The sequence below is a fragment of the Piliocolobus tephrosceles genome, chromosome 1 (genome assembly GCF_002776525.5).
Source record: "Piliocolobus tephrosceles isolate RC106 chromosome 1, ASM277652v3, whole genome shotgun sequence".
Lineage (NCBI taxonomy): Eukaryota > Metazoa > Chordata > Mammalia > Primates > Cercopithecidae > Piliocolobus > Piliocolobus tephrosceles.
In genome coordinates, this window is record NC_045434.1 from 170,440,803 (window position 1) to 170,454,900 (window position 14,098).

The 14,098-nt window shown below is 35.9% G+C and overlaps 1 protein-coding gene across 4 annotated transcripts in view; it reads left to right on the top strand.

Annotated features, from left to right (window-relative positions):
* Window positions 1–14,098, top strand: part of NRDC (nardilysin convertase) — a 101,220-nt gene that overhangs the window by 58,885 nt on the left and 28,237 nt on the right. For all 4 annotated transcript variants that reach the window (XM_023188743.1, XM_023188749.1, XM_023188758.1 and 1 more), the window contains 6 exons: window positions 1,755–1,828; window positions 5,949–6,044; window positions 7,870–7,992; window positions 10,108–10,165; window positions 11,795–11,868; window positions 13,534–13,603. In XM_023188743.1, the coding sequence (XP_023044511.1) occupies window positions 1,755–1,828; window positions 5,949–6,044; window positions 7,870–7,992; window positions 10,108–10,165; window positions 11,795–11,868; window positions 13,534–13,603 (495 nt within the window). The remainder of the gene's footprint in view (window positions 1–1,754; window positions 1,829–5,948; window positions 6,045–7,869; window positions 7,993–10,107; window positions 10,166–11,794; window positions 11,869–13,533; window positions 13,604–14,098) is intronic.

The following is a 14,098-nucleotide window of genomic DNA, read 5'->3' on the forward strand; positions in this document are numbered from 1 at the left end:
CCTAGAAGGAGGAGAGAGAAAATTGAAGTAGAGACAACATTTGAAGGGTTGATCACTGGAAAATTTTCAGAACTTGTTGTAAGACATCAAATCAGAGATTAAAGTCTAATAACTTCCAAAAGGGTACGTTAGAAGAAATATAGAAAATTTTTGCCAGATAAACGAGAAAATTTTCTTCAAAGGAAGATGAGTTACACTTACAGATGACTACTTAACCTCAGTGCTCTGAAGAAAAATAACTACCAACTAATAACTAGAATCACAAATTGTACACTAAATAAAAATATCTTTTAAGAATGTTAGTAGGCTGGGCATGGTGACTCATGCCTATAATCCCAGCACTTTGGAAGGCCAAGGCAGGTGGATTACTTAAGCCCAGGAGCTGGAGACCAGCCTGGGTCTCCAGCTGGACATGGTGGGGGGAAGAAAGTTAGCAGGGCATGATGGTGCATGCCTCTAGCCTTAGCTACTTGGGATGCTGAGGTGGGAGGATCACCTGAGCCTGGGGAGGTCAAGGCTCCAGTGAGCCATGATGTGCCACTACACACTCCAGTCTGGGTGACATAATTAAATAAAATTAGTTTCATTATTTAAGTCAACAGAAATTATCCAACCCATCATTAATCATACCAAGTACTGAAAAGCAAAAAAATGCCCCAGTATATCTAGCAGGTAGTTAAGTTAAAAGTTACCTTATTGCAAGCAAAAGTTAAAAATTTATTAAGCCTGAGCAATGTAGGCAGACCCTGTCTCTACAAAAAATTTAAAGATTAAAAAAAAAAAATAGTAGTGCGCATCTCTAGTCTCAGCTACTTTGGAGGTTGAGGCAGGAGGATTGCCTGAACCCGGCAGTTTGAGGCCACAGTGAGCAGTGATTGTGGCATTGCATTCTAGCCTGAGTGATAGAGTGAGACACTATATCCAAAAAAAAAAAAAAAAAGTTAACATTTTAGGAAATTAATTTTTTTAATTGTTTTATTTTGCTGGAAAAACACCAATTTTTGAATAATTTTTAACAATTTAATTGCATTGCTATTATGTCTTTATATAAGTGGAATTTGTATGTGTAATTTGATACATCACAATTTATATAATTAAAAATTAATTTAAAAAGCAGATAAAATTATAAGATTAACTTAAATACCAAGTCTTTAAAATTCTGATTTAACTTTTAACTGAAACATTTTTAGTCATTTGTAACCTTGCATTGAACTAAAAAAGTAAGCTTTATGTACTCTCTCTGTAAAAACGTAGATATACATAACATTACATAAATAGACTATCTGTGGTATTACAATTTTACAAAGGAATGAATAGGAGAAAATTTCTGAAAAGACTCCTAAGGGTCGATAAGGGAAATAAAAAGGGCTGATAAATATTGGTTTAGAAATAGATATATAGGTAATGTAACTATAAAGAAAAGGAGAGAAATTACTACTATACATTCAGGATATTTCATGAGGTAAGGGTGTGAGCCAGGTGCTTCTAGAGTGTTGACTATGGTCTGTTTCTTTACCTGGGTGGGCCACTCAGATGTCGTTTATATGTTCATGTTTTATTAACTTTTCTGTATGATTGTTATTAAATATATTTCACAATGAAAAAGTTAAAGTAACATGTAGATACTAGTTTAAAATATAGAAATGCAGATTATTTAGATTTTATATACTTAGGATTGTGAATTAAATATCTAACTTAGTAAGTTTCTTAATTAAAAAACAAAAACAGAAATGCCAGTTTTGTTTTTTGTTCAGATGGGCCCAGTTCTTCATCCATCCACTAATGATCAGAGATGCAATTGACCGTGAAGTTGAAGCTGTTGATAGTGGTAAGAGGAGTACTTTATGTGTAACTACAGTTTTTTCCTTCATGAAACCAGTTACTTATTACATTTATCCTTCTTTATCTCTAGACCATTTTATCTTTATATTTTAAAGTACTAAATTGAAATATGTGTTGTGTTTATTCCTGAAGTCATTAAACGTCTAATTCAGTGTAGATTTGAAGTAAATGAAAGGGATGGTGGATTTTAGTTTTTTCATCCTTTGTTTTTCGAAGGTTTTACCATAGGGGCTAATCTTTTGAGATTCAAAGATTGAAGACTATAGAGGAAAACAATGTGCTTATATAGGGTGAGGCTTCATTATAGCTCTGTGCTATAAATATTCCTTAATTACATGGTACCAATACATATCACCATTGTATATTATCCCTGCTTGATTTATTTAAGTATTAGAAACATTTAATACTAGACTTGAGGGGACTTCCAGTTCATATAGGTTAGGTGTGGCTTATAGTGACTGCAAGTCTCTGTATTTGTTCCACTTTTTGTAGTATTTTCCTCCTTGGTTTGATGCAGTGTCTAGTTCTAATAGTGATTTAAAGCATTTACTAGGCTGAGTAAACTAACAGATGGCTAGAGTGATCTATCTGGAAGTCAGCAGACCCGTTTAACTTACAGAAGTGTCTCTAGCTGTGGCATTCAGTTTATTTGTAAGAGGATGGAATGGTTAGGCTCCTTCTAGCTACAGTAGCTCCTTGGAAATCAAGGATTTATTTTCTTAATTTTTTCACTTGCCTAGCACAGTGTCTGTTTTACCTTAAACCCAGTTAAATACCTGTTGAATGGATGAAAAAGCAAAACAACTGAGGATAACTGTAAAAACACTTTCCGTATTTTGAGACTCAAGAACTAGGTGCTTTCTAGTATGTTTTTCTTTATACAGTTTCTAGAGTGGGTTGACACCAGTGTTTAAACAAGCAGACCTTTAATTAGATTTTACAATTTTAAACCAGAATGTATTTTATTATGCTTTGAAAAATTATGCTGAAAGAAATATATATGTATATACAACATAGTATGGAGTTTTGGTTATGCTGAACTAAAGTAAAAATTCTGTTGTGCTTTTGTTCATTTGTTTCTTCTTTTTTTTTTTAATGATAGGAGACCTAGATTTCAATCTGATCCAACAGTTGTAACTGATGCAATAAATTACTTATTAACCAGTTTTGAAAGCTCAGTAATCAGATGTTATTTTTTTCTAGTCTATTCAGATGGGACAATCTTTTTTCTGTCTTTCAGGTTTTACTTGTCTCATTCACATCTCTTTAGTTGTCTGCATGATTGGATGGCCAGGTCCATGTATAAGAAAATGAAGACTGTTGAGCCTTCAACAGCTCTGGCAGATTCATCTTATAGGGTCATTTTCCTTCTCCTTTATTTGTCTCCACCTGCATATGGAAGAGATTCTTTCTGTCCTGGCTTTTAAATTTGTTAACTAGTGGTAACTTCATCACTAGATCATTGTTCCCTATACTCATATCAGTTTTTGGTCTAATCTTTCAATGGAGGATTTGTACACATACATTTATAAACGTTTATTTGCACAATGCAAGTAGATTTGTTCAGTCTTTTATAATTTCCTTGAATATATTTATTTTTATTTTATTTATTTTTTGAGACACAGTCTTGCTCTGTTGCCCAGGCTGGAGTGCAGTAGCGCAATCTCGGCTCACTGCAACCTCCAACTCCTGAGCTCGGGTGGTTCTTCTGCCTCAGCCTCCCAAGTAGCTGGGACTACAGGTGCCTGCCACCATGCACAGCTAGTTTTTGTATTTTTAGTAGAGATGGGGTTTCACTATGTTGGCCAGGCTGGTCTTGAACTCCTGACCTCAGGTGATCTGCGTGCTTCAGCCTCCCAAAGTGCTGGGATTACAGGCATGAGCCACTGCGCCTTACCTGAATACATTTAATAACAGAAGCTCATATAACATATCCACATGGTAGGTTTTAAAAGTAGAATTAATTTGGGAGGCCAAGGCGGGCGGATCACGAGGTCAGGTGATTGAGACCATCCTGGCCAACACGGAGAAACCCCGTCTCTACTAAAATACAACAAATTAGCTGGGCGTGGTGGTGTGCACCTGTAGTCCCAGCTACTTGGGAGACTGAGGCAGGGGAATTGCTTGAACCTGGGAGGTGGAGGTTGGAGTGAACTGAGATTAGCGCCACTGCATTCCAGCCTGGCGACAGAGCAAGATTCCGTCTCAAAAAAAAAAAGAAAAGAAAAAAGAATTTTTTTATTGCTAAGAGGAGATTATGGAGAAATTATTATTATTATTTTTGAGACCGAATCTTGCTCTGTTGCCCAGGCTGGCATGCAGTGGCGCTCTCTTGGCTCACTGTAACCTCTGCCTCCTGGGTTCAAGCAATTCTCCTGCCTCAGCCTCCCGAGTAGCTGGGACTATAGGCGCGTGCCACCATGCCCAGCTAATTTTTGTATTTTTAGTACAGATGGGTTTCCCCATGTTGGACAGGAGCGTCTAGATCTCTTGACCTCATAATCTGCCCGCCTCAGCCTCCCAAAGTGCTGGGATTACAGGTGTGAGCCACCGTACCTGGCCTGGAGAAATTATTATTATTATTATTTTGAGACAGAGTCTCTCTCTATCACCCAGGCTGGAGTGCAGTGGCGCGATCTTGGCTCACTGCAAGCTCCACCTCCCGGGTTCACCCCACTCTTCTCCCTTAGCCTCCTCAGAAGCTGGGACTACAGGCGCCTGCCACCACGCCCTGCTATTTTTTTTGTATTTTTAGTAGAGATGGGGTTTCACCGTGTTAGCCAGGATGGTCTCGATCTCCGGACCTCGTAATCCGCCCGCCTTGGCATCCCAAGGTGCTGGGATTACAGGTGTAGGCCACTGCACCTGGCCGAGAAATTATTTTTAGTAATTGACTTTTTATTTTAATGATAGTTTATACTCATATAAACATATATAATTGCCTGCATAGTGTGTCTTACTGATTGAGATGAAAGGCATGTCCAATGCCTTTTTAAATCTTAATTATGTGTCAAAGTGCAGTCTCTAGTTTTATTTACTTACTTCTTTATTTTTAATGTTTGTTTCCTTTCCAAATGTGGTCTCTAAGTGTTCAGATATTTATACTCTATTTTTATCAGTTACAGGGGGTCTTAAATCACTTTTCGTAGATATGTTTACATGTCTGCCATATTATCTGTTATTGCAGAAATGTGATGGCTTGAAATAAAACATTTATTTTCTTACAGTTTTGGAGGAATGGAATCAGGTACGTTAGATCTTCCTCAAGGTTATTGAGCTTAGTGTCAGAACTACAATTCTAGTGGTTTTTAGTCCATTTGGGCTGCCATAACAGAATCCCACACACCGGGTGGCTTATAAACAACAGAATTGTTTCTTACAGTTTTGGAGGCTGAGAAGTCCAAGATCAAAGAACTGGCAGATTTGGTGTCTGGTGACAGCCTGCTCTCTGGTTCATAGACAACTGCCTTCACTCTTTGTCCTCATACAGCAGAAGGGGCAAGGCAGCACTCTGAGGTCTCTTTTACAAGGCACTAATCCATTCATGAGGGCTCTGCCTTCATTACCTAATCGTTTCTCTTTGGCCCCTACCTCCAAATACCATCGCATTGGGGATTAAGTTTCAACGTAGAAATTTTGGGTGGGGGGAACACAAACATTCAGTCTTTAGTGGTAGCCAAGGTATTTCTGACTTCAAAGTGATTGTTACTTTATTACCAACATAGTTGGTTTTGGAAGAAATTTAAACAATATATATGACCAAGTTCCCAGACACAAGGTTTAATATTTTATTAGCATTTTCATCAGTAAAATCTTGTACATAGCATCCTAGAGCTGAAACTTTCAGATCATTAACTACCTTGTGTTTCATTTGAAAAATAAGGGTAAAACTCTGGTAAGCTGAATTGATTTACCCAAAATTACAGGTCATATTAAGTCATAGAGCCAGGCCTGGATCATTGAGTTTCCTACTTCAGTCTTATAACACGTGATTCATGAAGTTAATTTTTGTTACTTCCTTGCTTTCCATTCTGTAAGTTTGAATTTCCATATAATAAAGGAGATACTGAATTTTGTTTTATTACATGTTTCTTTAAAATTGACAGAATATCAACTTGCCAGGCCTTCTGATGCAAACAGAAAGGAAATGTTGTTTGGAAGCCTTGCTAGACCTGGACATCCTATGGGAAAATTTTTTTGGGGTAAGATACTAACTACATCATCTTATTTCATATTTTCTAGTTAAGATTTAGAATAAGAAAAGTTGATAAGGAATTGAAATTTATAAAGCTAGAGCCCCTAGGTACCTTTTACCTTTTTTTTTTTTTTTTTTTTTTTGAGATGGAGTCTCGCTCTGTCGCCCAGGCTGGAGTGCAGTGGCCGGATCTCAGCTCACTGCAAGCTCCGCCTCCCGGGTTCACGCCATTCTCCTGCCTCAGCCTCCGGAGTAGCTGGGACTACAGGCGCCCGCCACCTCGCCCGGCTAGTTTTTTTGTATTTTTTTTAGTAGAGACGGGGTTTCACCGTGTTAACCAGGATGGTCTCGATTTCCTGACCTCGTGATCCGCCCGTCTCGGCCTCCCAAAGTGCTGGGATTACAGGCTTGAGCCACCGCGCCCGGCCCTTTTACCTTTTAGGATAGCTAGTTAGCCTTTCAAACACGAAGTTGTTGAATATGCCAGTATTTGGTTCTCTAACAATGAATATAGCAAGAATAATACCTTACATTTTGTGAATGCTTTTGAAGTGCCAGATACTATGCTAGCACTACATGAATTATTTCATTTGATCATTATCACAATGTTCAGAGATAGGTACCATTATCATCTCCATTTAAAGATAAACAGGTTTAGGCCAGGCGTGCTGGTTCACACCTGTAATCCCAATGCTTTGGGAGGCTGAGGTGGGAGAATCACTTGAGCCCAGTTCAAAACCAGCCTTGGCAACATAGTGAGACCCCATCTCTATTTTAAATTTCAGTCAAGTTATCTAATTTGTTTAAATCACACAGCTAGTAAGTGGTGGATGTGAGATGTGAACATGTGTTCATCTGATTATAAAGTCTGTGCTGTACCTCAGCTTGACATTTCCATTTGTCAACAGAGTTAGCAGTGGTTTCTGTAAGAGTTTTTTAACTGTGACTTAATTTTGTTTATCCAGTAAACTGTTTAACTGTTGTCTGTTTTTCATAATGGCATTTTCTTAGTGGTAGGATTTAGTTAAAGCCTCATATTAATCCTGTTGACTATAGAGTAAAACTTAGGATGAGATGATCTAAATTATTCTTTAAAGGGTGCTTTGTTTCCCTGTGTATTTCTGTATAGTTATGTACATTTTATAGGGCATTCTTGCTTCATGTGTTTTATTTTTAAGAATTAGCTGGGCATGGTGGCTCACGCCTGTAATCCCAGCACTTTGGGAGGCCAAGGCGGGTAGATCATGAGGTCAGGAGTTCGAGACCAGCCTGGCCAAGATGGTGAAACCCTGTCTCTACTAAAAATACAAAAATTAGCCGGGTGTGGTGGTGCACGCCTGTAGTCCCAGCTACTTGGGAGGCTGAGACAGGAGAATTGCTTGAACCTGGGAGGCGGAGGTTGCGGTGAGCTGAGATCATGCTGTTGCACTCCAGCCTGAGCAACAAGAGCAAAACACTGTCTTTAAAAAAAAAAAAAAAAAAAACAATTACACAAACCTATTATTAAAATAATAAAATAATTAGAAAGAACCTGGATTGAATACTGCTAGACTAATTATTAAGCAAGGAAGCTTAGGGAGTTATTGTCTGTTTTTTTAAGGTTTTCCCAACCAGAGATTAATTCCTTGGATATTAAAATATACTTCAGAATTGTTTATTATGCATTTTTGTCTCATTAATGTTAATACATTATTGCACACTGGTTCAATATTCTTGAGTCACTTGGGTTATTTCATTAATCATGTATGGTAGCTAAGTATGCATTGATGATGTAGAAGACTTTTAACAAAGTGAACTTACTTATATCTATGATTTTTTTCATTCTTTTATAGGAAATGCTGAGACGCTCAAGCATGAACCAAAAAAGAATAATATTGATACACATGCTAGATTGAGAGAATTCTGGATGCGTTACTACTCTGCTCATTACATGACTTTAGTGGTTCAATCCAAAGGTAACTATTTATTATGGCTCTTAGAGTTACCCTGAAGTAGTGCTTTCTTAGGATTTGTTTGCCTGTATCGGTGTTGCAGTGTACTATTGTACTATTAATTACTTTAGTGCTTGACCTTAATACAAGGTAAAGGAAATCAGAACTTGGAGATGTCACATAGCTAGTGGCAAAGCTCAGGGAAACACAAGATGATGAGATTCTCAGGCAAATCTCTTACAGAAATAGGTCTTATTTGTAAGATAAGATATGTAGGCTGGTCTATGAATGTATTAATATTCTAATAGGTCATGAATTGATCTTTTAAGCCACCTTCAGCTGCAATTGTGTCTGTGGTTTTACATTTACTCTATAGTAATTACAAACTCTTACAGGGCAAAGTGTTGGTTTGTTCATTCTTACATAAGTTCCTGTAAAAATTAATTGAGATTGATCATGGTGACAGTGGCAGAAGTATCTTAAATATAAAATACTGATGAAAATACCTCAGTGGCAGAAGTATCTTAAATATAAAGACTAATGAATATCTCTATTTTCCTTCTTTGATCATTGTCTTCAGTAACTCACATTAACTTTTTCTCATTAAGGAAATCATGGAAGCTTTCTTTTGTTTTCTTTACATTTCAACCTACTTGTTTTTCAAAGTCAGTAAATTGCTAAATTATTCCATTTAATATACCTTAGAGTTTGCACATTTCTATTTGAAAGGCTAATCCTCTCACCCTAATGTGATCCCCCTTTTTATAAAGTTTTGCTTTTTACATTGTCAAAATTAAGATCAAATCTGACTTGGTACTTATAGGGAAAACATTTTTGCATTTATGATCAAAATGAGTTCACTAAAGTTGACTTGAAGGTAAAGTTACATGGTATGGTAGATTCTTTTGTTCAAATTGCTTCTAGGTTCCTTTTACATTTGCTAAATTAGGTAATTCCATATTTGGTATACAAGTTAATTCACGATTTTTGATTATTGTGTTTGCAAATAATTCCATGTGTTTTTCTTGAACTAGTTATTCTGTTTCTTTTGTATTTTCTTCCTCTGTGATGACAGATATAAGAGCTTATTAATGCTTATTTCAAAATTTTAAAACAAGTCTTAGAGTTTTTGTTGTTTAACAAGACAGGGTTTTGCTCTGTCATTCAGGCTAGAGGGCAGTGACACAATCATAGCTCACCGTAGCCTCAAATGCCTGGGCTCAGGTGATCCTCCTGCCTCTGCCTCTGAGATAGCTGGGATTACTGGCCCCAGCCCCTGTGCCTAGGCTAGAGTTTTGATGAAAACTATGTACAATGTAGATTTCATAGAATTTAGAGTTTAAGCATTAGTTATACCATTTTAAGAGTCAAACATCTATATAAATAGTATAATATAAATTCAGAAGTCCGTTAGTCTAAATCCCATGTTTTATATAATGGGGTTCTCTATTGAGAATTAGTGAAATTCATGTGCCTGGTAGAACTAACAAATACTTTTCAATGATGGTCACTCAGATAAAGCAAAAACTTTCCTTTTTCATTTAGATCTTGTTTTTTTACTATAAATTTCAAAAGAATTTCTTATTAAATATAAGAAGTGAATCAAAGGAAAACATAAATCATATATATGTATGATTTATATATATATATATAAAGCCTAAAAAGACCTATGAGTTAAAACCTCAGCAAGTGTAAATTAAAGTACAACAAGTGGAATATAAAAGTACTGATGAGATGGCAAAAAGGAGAGGTTAATGTAATATGGGTTAGTATGGAAAAACCTTCCAAGAGGATGTAAGTTTTGGAATGGGCGTAGGATGGTTGGCATAATCTTATCTCTTGGTCCTTCACACTAGCCTAATGCTAAAGATACATTTTTTTTTTGTTAAACTTGTATGCATTTTATAACTTTACCAGGGAGAAATAAAGGAGTCTCATAGAATTCTCCGTGTCATAAGGTTTTCTTTTCTACTGTTATTTTTCCTATTAATCCATTACTGGTTCAGGAGTGGCAAGTAATGGCCAAATTAAAATAACCCTTTGTTTTTTAGCTGAAGATCTCTGAGAAATCTAATTGCATTTCTACCTTGAATAATGTCATTGTATTTTCCTGTATCTTCCCTGTCCTCCCCTCTCAAGAAACACTGGATACTTTGGAAAAGTGGGTGACTGAAATCTTCTCTCAGATACCAAACAAGTAAGATATCTATATTCATACATCATACACCTTCAGAGTTAAAGAGACCATTATCTTGTATGCGTTTTCATTTTTACACAGGTGATAGAATTAAGACCTAAACAAACTTAATGAATGTCAAAATCACACAGTTTTTGAGTGGGTAAACTAAGATGACAAGCCAAGTTTCCATAGTTCAAAATTTACAGGCTTATAAATGTATATAGTAAGCAATAATTCTGAAAAATTTATGCCTCCTTTTACATTTATTTAGAGCTTTTCTGTGATACAAAAGAAAATATATGAGAGGCAGAAGAATATGCACACTTACATCCCCCTCATTGGGACAAATTGTGTTCTGAAAATTTGTTTTTTTTTATGTCAGTTGTTTGGATATTGCACTGGTTTTCCCCATAAAAGAAATAATCTTTTGGATGATGACTGACTTTCCATACTGCCTGAAAAACTCCTATTTCATATAGTCAAACTAGATGTTCTTTTATAAGAAATTGTATGTAGAGTTTCAGTTCAGGATGATATAAACATTTTTTCTCCACCTCAAATTCATCAAAATAGTACAAATATTTAAAAGATACATTACTGCTACAGTTTTGTTACAAAGTTTACAAAAACTTTAATTCTGAAGCATGAAATCTTTCTTTCCATACCTAGTAGTTTGCATTTTAACAAAATTAATGAAAACATATTTTTTCTTGCATCGGATGAGTAACCTGTGGATTTTCCCAGTTATTCTTCTAATACATAATTATTTGAAATTTATGAAAGAAACTAGCATAAAATGTTAGAATAATTTATAATGACAACTGATTGGTTATTATTGATTTGGCTTTATATGAATTGCCATTGATAATTAGCAGTGCTTTTTGGTATGTAAAGGTAATCAAAGGCATGACAAATTTATGGGGCTTTTTTTTTTTTCTGATTAGAAGTCTTGAGTGTGAACTATGGAAATGTCAAATGTGAAACTTTAATAAAATCAGAGGTATATTTAATAGAGGAATTAATTAGGTTCTGTCAATCCCTGATGAGCATTAAAAAAAAATCTCATATATTATTCACTAAAAACTTTGGTTCCTTAATTAGACAGGTTAAAAATGCTTCAAGGCATTTAATACTAATTTGCATCGACTGTGATTTGGGAGAAATATTAAAGTTACAATATCTTCAACCAGAGTAGAAGCCCCTAGGAGGGACCAAGTCTTTTAAATACCACAGTGCCTGATATAGTGCTTTATACCTAATATTCACTCCATGTATAATTGTTGATTTTATAAAAGTATTATCTCTAGTTTAAGTTTCTTTCTGAAATGGCTTTGTCTAGGAGGAGAACTGAAATTAAATGGGGCTGATAGAGGTAGTAAATATTGGGGTGAGAGGGGGTCCTTTAAATTCATTCTTCTCTATCTCTTGAGTTATAAAGACTTTTGAGTTATTGGGCTGAGGCTAAGAACAGATTGTGTAACTGAAGATTTTGTGGCTGTGTTGCCATCTGTTTGTTCATGCCTGGAATGCTTTCCAAGAAGGAGTATATAGAATAGATTATAAATATCTCTCAGTTAGATATCCCTAAGGATATTGCTTATAAAGGCTTTTGCCAATTAAATTTATATGTATTTGTTTTATTTTCAGTGGGTTACCCAGACCAAACTTTGGCCATTTAACGGATCCATTTGACACACCAGCATTTAACAAACTTTATAGAGGTTTGTGAACCAAAAGTTTAAAACTGTTTGATATAATTTTAGTACCTTCTCCATAACCTAATTGAGGCTGCCAATTTTCATTGAAAATGAGAACACAACAGAAAATACAGTTGGGTTGGAAAGGGAGTAGATGGACAATGGAGATCTAATTAATAATAGATAGCAGATCATTGACTAGCTGCAGATTGTTTGATTCTGGTGCCCTGCTGCTACTTCAGTCTACTTCATGCTTTCTCCTTGCTTTACGTTTCTTCCCTTTTGTTCTCTGTTTTGTTAAATTTCATTCATGTTTCATTATTTATATTCTGCTCTTTTTTGCCTTTAAATGAATAAAAATAGAGGAGAGGGAAAACACTTTGGAAATCGTTTCCTTTTTGTGAAAGCAATATTTGCTAAATAAAAATATAAAATGTCAAGAAATGGGAGAAAAATCACCCTTAAATCTTACCATCAAGAGAAGTCATTTGTATCGGATTTCTTTTTTTTGTTTTTTGGAGACAGAGTCTCGCTCTGTTGCCCAGGCTGGAGTGCAATGGCACGATCTCAGCTCACTGCTTCGCCTCCCAGGTTCAAGTGATTCTCCTGCCTCAGCCTCCCGAGTGCAGCGATTACAGGTGCTCACCACTATGCCCAGCTAATTTTTGTATTTTTAATAGAGACGGGGTTTCACCGTGTTGGCCAGGCTGGTCTCGAACTCCTGGCCTCAAGTGATCCGCCTGCCTTCACCTCCCACAGTGTTGGGATTACAGGCGTGAGCCACCACGTCTGGCCTCCAGATTTCTTTCTGATTTTCTAATAGGTATATTTTCTTAACAAAGTTGAGATTAAAATATATATATAATTCTGTCTTCTGCTTTGTTTCATTTAATAGTATACCTGTAGTAACTGCATAATGAGTTGTGTGATTACATTACAATTTACTTAACAATTTGCCTATAGTGAATATTGCAGAAACATTCTTAATTCACCATCTCTCTTTCTTTATTCTATCATGGCAGATTTTTTTTTCTCTTTTTACTAATTACTTTAGGTATTCCCTCCTTCTTCAGCTCATTACCAGTCTCTTTCCTTTTCCTTTCCTCTAATCAGTGACTGTTTTGTTACACCTTTCAGCTGCTGGCTCCATTCTGTTAATATTAAGCTAACTCTTTCCAGAGACAACTTATTTTTGATTGTATTCTTTCTGGTTTTAGATTTCCTATTCATAGAATAATAGCATTGGAAGAATCCTAGAGATACTTTAACCCAACTCACTCATTTTACTATGAGTGAACAGATTCAGAAAGATTTAAATGCAAGTGATTTTCTCAGGTCATATAAGCACATATAGCAAGATAGGGGTAGGACTGGATTTCAGCCATGGGTCTCCTGACTCCTAGTTTTGTATCCTTTCTTGCAAGAAGAGATCCATACACAGCAGCATTTCATATCCTCATAGTTATTTTATCCCTGCTTTCTCTACCTCTGAAATCAAATATAAAAGAAATTTACAAAAACTGCATTATGCGAATTGGAAAATTGGCAAGTTGAAATAATAAGTGCATTGTACTAAACCTTCCCTTGTTTACTGGAAGATAAATATATTGAATTTAAACATTTTTGTAATATAGTAAAAGTTATAGAGAAACACTTATATCTGTTTTTCTGGAAAATATTTTTGTTTAGTTGTTCCAATCAGAAAAATTCATGCTCTGACCATCACATGGGCACTTCCTCCTCAACAGCAACATTACAGGTAAGAGTTTAAGGGAAAATTTACTTCATTAGAACCGAGTGAGAATCATTTTTAAAGCATGCTAAATGGTTTAAGTTTGGGGGTTCTGAATTTATAAACGGCAATACAGTAACCTGGAACTTGATTACTCTGGGAGCTTTCAAGCCTTGCTATGTATTTTACTATTTTTTGGATATAAAAACTAGAGCTTTCTCAGTTATAGTGGCCTTTCTTAAGTCTTTGAAATTAAGTGTTTAGTGTGAATGCTAACTTTTATAATTTGTTTTGATCTTGTCAAAAGTAAAGTTAAATAATTTGGGCCTGGCAGACTGGCCAACATGGCGAAAACCTGTCTCGACTAAAAATATCAAAAAACTAGCTAGGCATGGTAACACACACCTGTAATCCCAGCTACTCAGGTGGCTGAGGCATGAGAATTGTTTGAACCTGAGAGGTGGAGGTTACAGTGAGTTGATATTGCGCCACAGCACTCCATCCTGGGCGACAAAGCAAGAC